Here is a 12,743-nt window from a genome sequence, read left to right as displayed (position 1 = left end):
TCAGGGTCTAGGCCCGAAACTTCAGCCTTCCTGCTCCTCTGATGCTGCTTGGCCTGCTGTGTTCATTCAGCCCTGCACCTTGTTGTCTCGTAAAGGATATTATCCAGCTGCATGACCATTTTCCACTGTTGCAACTTGATCAGATTTCTGTATCAAAAATTCCTAAATGAGAAACATTGCCTGTACTTGCGAACAGTCTGATTGAGCTTTATCGATAATAACTAATAAGGGATGGAATTTCATTGTCGATATCCTGTATTCAGTAACATTGCCTATTGTGATGCAGTCATAACATTTACAACAATCTATGCAAGGTGTCCTTCCTTGCTTTTCTATTGCACAACTTCTAGACATTTGCCACTTGTCAAAAACTGACACAACGCCATATTACATTTACACACCATTTGAGAGGTTTTGGTTCAATACACAGGCCATCAAAATTTCCTACCCCTCCCAGAGATTTTTCACCAGACTACATCCAATATTCTACAAAGTCCTTAAGGCATCCATGCCTCAGGGATGATGTATTGATAGATGGGGAAATAGTCGAGAAACGTGGCCAGACGGTATAAGCAGTCTACAAACCAAACATCTTGCTTTCAATGACAAAAACAATCCTCCAAGGATTCAGTTCACTTCTTGGGATACATTGCTAACAGTCTTCCACCCAGAGACCCAACCATGTCCAAAGAGAGTGTGTTCTGGGAATAATACCCCTCAAATTGCCTGAATTTGTGAAGTCATAGAATCATAGAGTCATTGAATCCCTACAATGGGGAAGCAGGTCATTTGGCCCATTGAGTTCAAACTGATCCCACCCAGGCCCACCCACATCCCTACCCTACCCCAGTAACCCTGCATTCCCATGGCTAATTCTCCTAGCCTGAACATCCCTGAACACTACAGGCAACTTAGCATGGCCAATCCACCCTAACCTGCACATCTTTGGACTGTGGGAGGAAACTGGAGCAGCTGGAGGAAACCCAAGCAAACACGAGGAGAATGTGGAAACTTCACACAGAGTCAGGGACCTAGGAAGAGTTGAGATAGTGGTAGAAGTAATTATAAACACAAAAATATGCAAATTCAAAAGAGGGATTAAAAATGGCTTGGGATGAGAAGTGCGTAAGGGTCTGGAAGGGTTAATGTTAAGAAGTACTTTAAACACCTTCCACTTGTGTCCCCTGGGCTTGGTGAGAGATCAGCTTAGGACCTTGGAAGAGTAATGCTGACCATATGGGCTGTCCTTAGTCTGGGTAACAACGTCTTGTATCACTGTAACTTGTACATAGTCATCTAATGTACAATAAACTTCATCTTGTTTAAGGCAAGAGTCTCTTCTCATTAGCCTACCCAGTAATTTTCTGCCATAACACTAGATTAAGCAAGCTCTGTAAATCCCTACACTGAAAGAAAATAGTGGCAACAAATCCACCTTACAGTCAGCAGAAATACAGAGAGCTCATACAATGTGATGTGCAGTGGTACGGATTGCTCATAAAACATACATGTCTTCAGGATGTCAGAAAAAGCTTCACACAAAGTATTCATGAAATGTAACGAATGTGAATGTTAAATTAATTTTAGACAGTTACAAGAATCCATCTTGCATGCAGCACGGGCCCTTAAAAGTCATTAGATTAATGCCCTGTTCATCTGTCTCAGGGAAGTTAAGGAGGTAATATTCTACCTCTGAATTAGATCATTTCAAACTGTTCTATTGAAACAATATTACAGCCGAGGGGATTATATTTGGTAGACTGCACTACTGCTCTACTGGAAGTTGCCATAATTTATCGTTTTTGTTCACCCTGATGAAGATTGAAATGTTTACAAGTTTAACTACACTTTTGTCATTCAATGGATTTCTCACTGTACTGCCATACTCAGACATGTTAAGTCGTCATGAATTCTGATAGATCCATTTGGTTTGTGACCTGGCACCAGAGAGAGAATGTGCAGGTGATAGTGTTCTTATGCATCTGCTGCAATCAACTTTCTAGTTGCTGGAGGTCACAGGTTTGTTGCAGGTGCTTTTTGAGCTGTTCGGGGCAGATGGTACAGACTGCTGCACCAGTAAGGAAAAGAGCGAATGATCATTATGATCAACGAGTTGCCCAATTTAAACAAGCTTCTTTGTTCTGGATGGTTTCAAGTTTCTTGAGTGTTGTTGGAGCTGCACTCCTGCAGGAGAAAATGGACTATTCCATCGCAGACTGGATGGTAGACAATCTTTTGGGAGACAGGAGATGAGTTGCTTGCTGCAGTATTCTGAGTCCCTGACCTGATTTTGCAACCACAGAATTTATACGGCGCTGAGATTGTAGGAACTGCAGATGCTGGAGAATCTGAGATAACAAGGTGTAGAGCTGGATGAACACAGCAGGCCAAGCAGCATCAGAGGAGCAGGAAAGCAGACGTTTCAGGCCTAGAGCCTTCTTCAGAAATGGGGGAGGGGAAGGGGGTTCTGAATTAAATAGGGAGAGAGGGGGAAGCGGATAGAAGATGGATAAAGGAGAAGATAGGTGGAGAGGACACAGACAGGTCAAGGGGGCGGGATGAGGTTAGTAGGTACGAGATGGGGGTGGGGCTTGAGATGGGAGGAGGGGATAGGTGGAAGGAAGGACAGGTTAGGGAGGCAGGGACAAGCTGGGCTGGTTTTGGGATGCAGTAGGGGTTGGGGAGATTCTGAAGCTTGTGAAGTCCACATTGATACCATTGGGCTGCAGGGTTCCCAAGCGAAATATGAGGTGCTGTTACTGCAACCTTTGGGTGGCATCATTGTGTCACTGCAGGAGGCCCAGGATAGACATGTTGTCTAAGGAATGGGAGGGGGAGTTGAAATGGTTTGCGACTGGGAGGTGCAGTTGTTTAGTGAGAACTGAGCATAGGTGTTCCGCAAAGCGATCCCCAAGCCTCCACCTGGTTTCCCTGATGCAGAGGAGGCCACAACGGGTACAGCGGATGCAGTATACCACATTAGCAGATGTGCAGGTGAACATCTGCTTGATGTGGAAAGTCTTCTTGGGGCCTGGGATGGGGGTGATGGGGGAGGTGTAGGGGCAGGTGTAGCACTTCCTGCGGTTGCAGGGAAACGTGCTGGGTGTGGTGGGGCTGGAGGGGAGTGTGGAGCGAACAAGGGAGTCCCGGAGAGAGTGGTCCCTCCGGAAAGCAGATAAGGGTGGGGAGGGAAAAATGTCTTTGGTGGGGTCGGATTGCGGATGGGGGAAGTGTTGGAGGATGATGCGTTGGATCCGGAGGTTGGTGGGGTGGTACGTGAGGACGAGGGGGATTCTGTTTTGGTTGTTATTGCAGGGAGGGGGTGTGAGGGATGAGTTGCGAGATATGTGAGAGACACAGTCGAGGGCATTCTCGACCACTGAGGGGGGGATGTTGTGGTCCTTGAAAAACGAGGACATCTGAGATGTTCGGGAGTGGAATGCATCATCTTGGGAGCAGATGAGGCGGAGGCGAAGAAATTGAGAATTGGGAACAGCATTTTTGCAGGAAGGTGGGTGGAAGGAGGTGTATTCTAGGTAGCTGTGGGAGTTGGTGGGCTTGAAATGGATATCGGTTTCCAGGTGGTTGCCAGAGATGGAAACAGAGAGGTCCAGGAAGGAGAAAGAGGTATCAGAGATGGTCCAGGTGAACTTAAGGTTGGGGTGGAAGGTGTTGGTGAAGTGGATGAACTGTTCGAGCTCCTCGTGGGAGCACGAGGCTGCGCTGATATTGTCATTGATGTAACAGAGGAAGAGGTGGGGGATAGGGCCAGTGTAGCTATGGAAGCGGGATTGTTCCACGTAACCTACAAAGAGGCAGGCATAGCTTGGGCCCATGCGGGTACCCATGGCCACCCCCTTTGTCTGTAGGAAATGGGAGGAATTGAAAGAGAAGTTGTTAAGGGTGAGGACGAGTTCAGATAAGCGGATGGCTGTATCGGCGCGGCCTTGTGCTCCCACGAGGAGCGCGAACAGTTCATCCACTTCACCAACGCCTTCCACCCCAACCTGAAGTTCACCTGGACCATCTCGGATACCCTCTCTCCCTCTTGGACCTCTCTGTTTCCATCTCTAGCAACCACCTGGAAACCGATATCCATTTCAAGCCCACCGAATCCCACAACTACCTAGAATCTGCTAATGTGGTACACTGTATCCGCTGTTCCAGATGTGGCCTCCTCTACATTGGGAAAACCAAGCGGAGGCTTGGGGACCACTTTGCGGAACACCTACGCTCGGTTCGCAATAAACAACTGCACCGCCCAGTCACGAACCATTTCAACTCCCCCTCCCATTCCTTAGACGACATATCCATCCTGGGCCTCCTGCAGTGCCACAACGATGCCACCCGAAGGTTGCAGGAACAGCAACCCATATTCCGCCTGGGAACCCTGTAGCCCAATGGTATCAATGTGGATTTCACAAGCTTCAAAATCTCCTCTCCACCAACCGCATCCCAAAACCAGCCCAGCTTGTCCCTCCCTCCCTAACCTGTCCTTCCTCCCACCTATCCTCTCCTCCCACCTCAAGCCCCACCTCCATCTCCTACCTACTAACCTCATCCCGCCCCCTTGACCTGTCTGTCCTCCCTGGACTGACCTATCTCCTCCCTAACTCCCCACCTACACTCACCTTTACTGGCTCCACCCCTGCATCTTTGACCTGTCTGTCTCCTCTCCACCTATCTTCTCCTTTATCCATCTTCTATCCGCCTCCCCCTCTCTCCCTATTTATTTCAGAACCCCTTCCCCTCACCCATTTCTGAAGAAGGGTCTCGGCCCGAAACGTCAGCTTTCCTGCTCCTCTGATGCTGTTTGGTTGCTGTGTTCCTACAGCTCTACACCTTGTTATCTCACTTCTACGGCGCTTCCAGTTCAGTTTCTGGTTAATGATAAACCTGAGGATATTGATAGTTGCAGTAATGGAAATACTATTGTTTTTAAAGGGGCAGTGTTAGGTGACCTCCTTTTGGGAATGGCCACTGCCTGGCATTTATGTGGCATGAATATTACTTAATACTTATCAGCCCAAGCCTGAATATTATCCAGGTTTTGCTGCATATGCACAGCCTCTGAGGGGTCGCTGAACATTGTGCAATCATTGCCCACTTATGACCTTATGACTGAGGGCAGGTCATTGAGGAAGCAGTTAATGATTATTGGGCCTAGCACACTGCCCTGAGGAACTCCTACTGAGATGTCCTATCCTCAGTCAAACGTTGCCTTGAGGACAAGGGCAGTCATTCCCACCTGAACCCTGGAGCTCTACTCTTTTGTCCATATTTGGCTGGTCTGCAATGAGATCAGAAGTTGTGAACCCAACTGAGTATCAGTGAGCAGGTTATTTACTTCGCAAGTGCTGTTTGAAAACACAGTCGACAATCCCTTCCATCACTTGTCTCATGATTGAGAGTTGCCAGAGGAGGCTGTAATCAACTGGGTTGGCATTGTTTGTTTTTTGTGGACAGGGCATACCTAGAAAATTTTCCACATCATTAGGTGGATGCCAGTGCTGTAGCTGAACTGGAACAGCTTAGCTGGGGCCAAGCTAGTTCTGGAGCACACAGATTCAGTAATACTGCCAGATTGTTATCAGGAACCTGAGCCTTTATAATATCTTTGTATTAGAGGTAAAGGATGTGTGATATATTCTATATAAGCTCATTTTAACTCTAATTGCCTAGCTGATACTGGGCAGTTTGAACTAGTGGGAAGTTGTGGCAGGATTTAAGTAAGTGCTAGTCATTATTATCTGGTCATTTATTTAATTTCTCTTTATGGGACCTTGCTACACACGAATAACTGCTGCATGCCCCGACTCTATAATGCTGACTGCATTCTAAAACTGCTTTAGGAGATCCTGCTGAATCTATGAATGACACTATAAAAATCGCAGTGTTCTCTACTGCTCAGTGCTTGTGAAACTGACTTATTGTTCACCAAAATTTGTGGAATAAATGTAACATTTGAGATCTATCTTCGATGTTCAATGGGTAGCCAATACCTAATCACGAAATACATTTGGATCATTGCTGACATCCAACAAGAGAAGGCTATCATTTGGAGCAATGAAGACTAATTTAGGCAATGCATCCATTAAGAGAATTGTGCTGCTGAGAATCTTTCACAAAAACACGGAAATTGGGGCAGGAGTAGGCCATTCAGCCCTTCGAGCCTGCTCCGCTATTCAAACAGATCATGACTGATCATGCAACTCAGTCTCCTGTTCCTTCTTTCTCTCCCATGCCCTTTGATACCTTTAGTCCTAGGAGCTATAACTAACTCCTTCTTGAAAATATTCAAAACTTTGCCCAGTCTATGGCAGAGAATTCCAGTTCTTCATCTTATTATAGAATCACAGATCCATCCAGCACGGAAACAGACTCTTTGGTCCAACTTGACCATTTCGAACGTAATCCCAAATTAAACTAGTCCCATCTGCCTGTGCTTGGCCCATATCGCTCCAAATCTTTCTAATTCATGTGTTTATGCAAACGTCTTTTAAATGTTGTAACTGTACCCACATCCACCACTTCCTCTGGAAGTTTATTCCACCCATGAATTGTTCTCTGTGCAAAAAAGTTGCCCCTCGTGACTTTTTAAAAATCTTTTCTTTCTCATCGTTAAAATATGTCCCCTAGTCTTGAAATCCCTCACCCCAGGGAAAGGGCACCTGCTATTCACCTTATCTATACCTCTCTGTACTGGCTGGACTAATGCAAATACTCACTTCTGACATCTCATTGAAAAGCTTACCTTGAACTTAATTGGATGACCGCAGCTGGAAAGACAGCACGGGCCATGGACCTTCAAAATAGCAACTTTGTTTTTATCCTGAATGACAAACTTGGGTAAGCATGGGTGCCATTTCTGGACCACGTAGCCAATTGGTTCACCTGGTGGGGCTTGCACTTCTAACTGAATGAAAGAGATCAGAGCAAAGAAAGGAAAACAAAAATGATGCAAAGTATAGAATATTACAATCCCATCTAACATTACATAGGTGATTAAAGTAGTTTTCAGTTCAAAACTGCCTCACTGATACCTCCATTACAATCAGACAGCTATATATCACCATTAAAAAAATAACTGTTCTGTTGACAGGAACATAACTGGATCAAACTTATTTTCTCAAGTGTTGAAATTAACAAATGATTTTCAGTCAATGTGAGCTTAATGTGCAATTCTTACTGCATTTTCCCAATCCCAACCTCAGTCAAATAACCTTCACAATTCACCACTCTATGTACGTTATTCATACGTAGAAAGAACTGACAAATTGTTTGTATTTTAAATGAAAAAATTAAATAACACCTGTAAATTTTGGATGACCAGGGAGTCTTTTCCGTAACGTTGATGGGAGTTGTATGTTGGAGATTCCCATGCACAGCTAACTTAGAGGGAATTGACAGGAAATTGAAGATTCCACTGGGAATTCCTTGTGAGTTTCATGGCAGTCACTCAGGAAACGTTAGACACACAGAAACTAAGTTTATTTAATGGGGAGCTGTAAAACTCTCTCTCTCACACACACACACACACACACACACACACATTCTGTCATGGCACTTCCTTCCTTTCCCCATACAACAACTGGAGCCTGACCCAACACTCTCTGTCCTGCAAGGACCTGACATTCCCCCTCCCTTTGGGACCTAAGAAAACCCCTTGCTCAAGGACCTTACACAGCTTCTCCGCCTGTGATTTGACACCACCTCTCACTTCTAGACCCAACACTCCCTCTTTCCTCAACAGACCTGGTCACCCCCAAATCACACCAAACCACCCTAAGCACTCAATCGCTTCATTGGGACACTTCATGGCCTGGCACATTACCTATTTGGTACCTTACACACCTGGCGTCTTCCCCTGGCACCATTCTCGTCTGGTACCCCTCCCACTTTGACACCCTACCCACCTGACACCCTACCCACCTGAAACCCTTTCCACTTGACACCCTATCCACCTTGCACCCTACTCATCCAGAATCCTACTCAACTGGAACGCTTCCTACCTGCCACCCTTCCCACTTCATACACTTCCCTATATTTACAGTCAGCTCTGAAAGTTTACAGGCTCTTGACTATCAAAGCCAACACCTCCAACAATGCCACACTGTTATTGTGTTGTATTGAGCTATCATCCCAGATCTTGTTCTCATCTCAGGAGTGGGACTTGAAACACCAGACTCCAAAGCGATCACAATGACTAGAAAAGAGCATTGGGATGCAAAAGTGGGTGATAGAGAGAGAAAGAGAAACACACACATCAATGACACTTTCATCAACCAAGAACAGGCAGACTTTAACGTGTGGATTAACATGTGTAGACAAACAAGTAAAAAAAAGATGAACCATCAGTGTCTTTTTAATCAACCACTCACCTTCTGCAAACAGCACGGGCACCAACAACTCTGACATCGCAAGGTCCGTTTCATGCAGATGACCTCCGTCCCCATATTGTCCACAAGATGAATTTCAAAAGCTCGCCTTGACCCGCAGATTATTTTACAGCAAAAGTTAGACTTTTCAGTGGCAAAGTAGATCTGTTGGCCAATTTTGTTCTTAACTTCATATTTGTTTTCGGTCTCATATCCAACCATGACTGAAAACACAGGAACATACAACAGCTGCCAACAGCAATGTGCTATCAAGAGAACATGGCTCTTAAAGATTGGGTGATGATGGGTTTTTAACATGATCCCGGAGGCGAGACACCTTGAGGTCACATTCGTAAGGGATGTTTAGGAAAGCCAACAAATTAATGTCCTATTTATTTTATGGAAGCTGTGAGGTGGGAATGGTGGAGGGGGTCGTTGATGGATATGGTTACTTGGAGCATTCAGGAGCAAGTTACAGTAAAGGGTGCTCAAAAGGCAAAAACAAAAATGCAAATTCTTAAAGATCTGTTTCCCAGTTTTCTCTTGTTACCTGAAGGTGGTGACTCATCTTCTTGGTTGATTCTAACATCACTAGCAGATTGTAAGTACTTTCAGTCACTTTCAATGTCTGGGCCTAAGCAATCCATAAGACCATAAGGCCATGTCATTAGAGCAGAAGTAGGCCATTTGGCCCATCAAGTCGGCACTGCCATACAATGATATCATGGTTGATCTGCTCATCCTCAACCATACTTTCTTGCCTTTTCCCTATAACCCTTGATTCCATTACTGATTAAAAATCTGTCCATCTGAGCCTTGAATATACTTAACCCAGCTTCAACCTCTCTGTGGATCCCACAGATTCATTACCCCCGAGAGAAGAAATTCCTCCTCATCTCTGTCTTAAATGTTTGACTGTTTATTCTGAGGTCATGCCCTCAGTTACTAGACTCTCCCCCAAGCAGATGCAGCTTTTCGGCATCTACGTGGTTAAGTCCTCTCAGGACCTTGTATGTTCCAATACTGTCTATACTAACATTGGAGGAAGTCCAGAAAAGGATTTGTAGGCTGGCACCAGGTATTGAGAGACTGTCTTATGAAGAGAGGTTGAGTAGAATGAGCCTGTACCCATTGGAATATCGAAGAATGTGAGGTGATCCTTTGATGACAATACAGTTAAGCTCAAACTCACTCTCCCTTGACATCTTGTTATGGAAGTAGGAACCTTGGCTAATTTTGTTCCCCATCTTATAACAGGAACATTAACAACTTTTCTGTCTACATCTAGACCTGTCTGAGTCTTTATCGTCTTTCCATGAACTCAAGGCCCCAGGCACAGCTTTCTCCTTTTAAGACAAACAGCATCTAGGGGCTCTTCCTCTAGTTAATGCATAGTTTCCATTGTTCCAGAAAATCATATTTCCCAGCCAACCCATTTCTCAACAAACTCGAACAATGCAAGTTGCAGCAGGCTATCAATGACACTCCAGAATTAGTGAGTGGAAAGCTTGACATGTGAACAAATCGCAGGTATGTCGATCTGGCTGCCCCTTTGTATGCTTTTAACCTTTACTGGGATATAAACACCATGAGATGCGGTGATTAAAATGAAGAATGTTTGCTTAAACAATGAGGCTTTAGAGTATCAGAGGTCTTGCACACAGTCACAGATGGACCAGAATTTCAACTTTTATGTGGAAGTGTCACTTTCTAAAGTATTGGTGATACAATTAAAATTGAGGAGAAACTGACCATCTTGTTTAAGCTTTGGTTTAGCTTTGGAGTGACTGTAGAGTAATGGCAACATCACTGGACAGACTATCTAAAGACCCAAGGCATAGGGCCAAATCCCACCATAGTCACTGGTGAAATTTGAACTCAATTAATATTATTTAGAATTAAAAGGCTAGTCTCAGAATGGCCATGAAACCACTGTTAAACATAGAACATAGAACAGTACAGCACAGTACAGGCCCTTTGGCCCACGATGTTGTGCCGAACTTTTACCCTAAACCTAAGGTCTATCTAATCTCCACACCTACCTTATACTACCATCATGTTGATTGACATAAAAATCCATCTGGTTCATTCATATCCTTCATGGAAGGAAACCTGCCATCCTTACCTGGTCTGGCCTTCCTGTAACTCCAAACCCTTCGCAGTAGGACTGATTCTCAACTGCCCTTTAAAGCTGCATAACGAGCCATTCAGTTCAAGGGCAATTAAAGAGTCTGGATCAGTCTATATCCACTGGAGTTTAGAAAATGAGAGGGGATCTTGTGGAAATCTTTAAAACTCTAACAGGACTATACTGGGTAAAAGCAGGAAGGATGTTCCCAGTGACGAGACAAACCAGAACCAGGGATCACAGTCTAAGGAAAAGAGGTCAGCCATTTAGGTCAGAGATGAGGAGTAATTTCTTCACCCAGAGAGTGGGGAGTCTGTGGAATTCTCTGCCGCAGAAAGCAGTTGAGGCCAAAGCATTGAATGTTTTCAAGGAGTAGTTAGATACAGTTCTTAGGGCTAAAGGGGTCTCAAGGTAGGGGGAGAAAGCAGGAGCAGGCAACCGAGTGGGACAATCAGCCAGGATTATATTGAATGGCAGGATAGGCTCAAAGGGCTGAATGGCCTAATCCTGCTCCAAATTCAAATTCTGGATTTGCCAAAATTGCATGACAGGAGGAAAAGAAAAGTCACTATTAACTACAGTCGAACAGACTTGACTATCAATTACGTATATTTAAGAATGGTGTGAGAAAGCCTTCTCATATCCTCAAAACAAGTCACTGCACTTCACACAGCAGAGATCAGAGACTGCTGTTGTTTGGGAAGTTTTCTAGGTGTTGTGTGTCGGTAACATTTGATAAACAACAATGGGATGAATGAGCTGCAAATCTTTTTGTTGCTGTTGACGAGGGAGTCAACGCTAACCAAAGCTCTCAGGTAGGAGGAAGATCCTAACAGTAAACAGGATGGCCAAAAATTCAATGGAAACACCTGTGTGCACAAGCTGCAGAGTGAAAGCAAAAGTTTAATGCAATAAACACAGTTCAAACTGGAATTAGAGTTGATGTCTTCACATCAGTCCTTCTGCACCCACACTGACTTACCTTCCAATATCTCCAATTGTTGATGAATCAGAAGGCGGTCCACCTGAGAAACAACAGAGTTTAATTCATTTTCTATACCTTGCCCAAATGTGAATGTTGCTGTTATACATTGGGTTACTTTTATGGGAGGTTGCTATACAAAGTAATTTTGCAGAATTTGTTGTTATGTGCATTTTGATGATCTTCCATGTATTGTATCTCTCACGAAATGCTTTGGTCAAAAGTACTTTGTAACCAACCTTATTTCCTTCAGCACACCATAGGACAATTTTATCCAGTGATGCTCTCAAGGCCAAAGCAGCCCATTCATTACCACTAGACCATCCCTCCCTCCACCAGCAGCTCCCAGTGTAATGTGCACCATCTCCATGATGCACTACAGCGACACGCCAATTCTGTTGACGATATCTTCCAAACCCACAACAACCGCGGCCTGGAAGAACAAGGTGAGAAGGATTATGGGATAACACTTGAAGCCACACACCATTCCTTCTTGGAACTACATTATCATTCCTAAACTGTCATTGGGTCGGAATTTTGGAACTTGTGCCCTAACTGCAGCCATTCAACATGATGGCACACCACCGTTTTCTCAAGGGTAATTAGGAATAGGTAATAAATGCTGGCCTTGCCAGTGATGCCTATATCCCATGGACTCATAAAAAGATGCCAGAGCCTCACCTATCGGACATGGATATGAAGGCTGAGGACAGATACTCCACATCATCTTCTATCTGTTAACATGCACAGACAAAAAAAACACATACGTTGCTCTTGTATTTCTTTCTTGGTGCTCGTTTAGTGTTGGTGACAGATCATTCTGAGTGTGATTTCACGAAATTCCTGCTAATGCTCTAAAATTAACCCCACCAATGATTGAAATGGGAACAACATGCCTCCAGTTAGAATAAAAAAACTCCAATACATAACTAGAGTCTGTAATAGGCATGTGCATTGACTAGACAGGGGAGGTGATGGCCTAGTGGTATAATTGCTGGACTGTTAATCCCAGAGAGCCAGACAATGTTCTGGGGAGATAGTAGGAACTGCAGATGCTGGAGAATCCGAGACAACAAGGTGCAGGGCTGGATGAACACAGCAGGCCAAGCAGCATCATAGGAGCAGAGAGGCTGACGTTTCGGGCCTAGACCCTTCATCAGAAAAGGGGGAGGGGAAGGGGGTTTTGAAATAAATAGGGAGAGAGTGGGAGGCGGATAGAAGAGGGATAGAGGAGAGGATAGGTGGAGAGGAAACA

At 44.7% G+C, this 12,743-nt stretch overlaps 1 protein-coding gene across 1 annotated transcript; it reads right to left on the bottom strand.

The window, feature by feature from the left end:
• Positions 1–6,754: 6,754 nt before the first annotated feature.
• On the bottom strand, positions 6,755–11,621 carry LOC109927308 (phospholipid scramblase 1-like; the record flags this gene model as incomplete). The annotated part of the gene is made up of 3 exons (XM_048593916.1): positions 6,755–6,916; positions 8,382–8,602; positions 11,489–11,621. Coding segments are annotated over 3 exons (516 nt in total), but the record flags the coding sequence as incomplete, so codon positions are not given.
• Positions 11,622–12,743: the final 1,122 nt, after the last annotated feature.

Source organism: Rhincodon typus, unplaced genomic scaffold, assembly GCF_021869965.1.
Source record: "Rhincodon typus isolate 14 unplaced genomic scaffold, sRhiTyp1.1 hic_rhity00004552, whole genome shotgun sequence".
NCBI lineage: Eukaryota > Metazoa > Chordata > Chondrichthyes > Orectolobiformes > Rhincodontidae > Rhincodon > Rhincodon typus.
The sequence above is the reverse complement of the archived record's forward strand: the minus strand, read 5'-3'. Positions and strand labels throughout refer to the sequence as shown.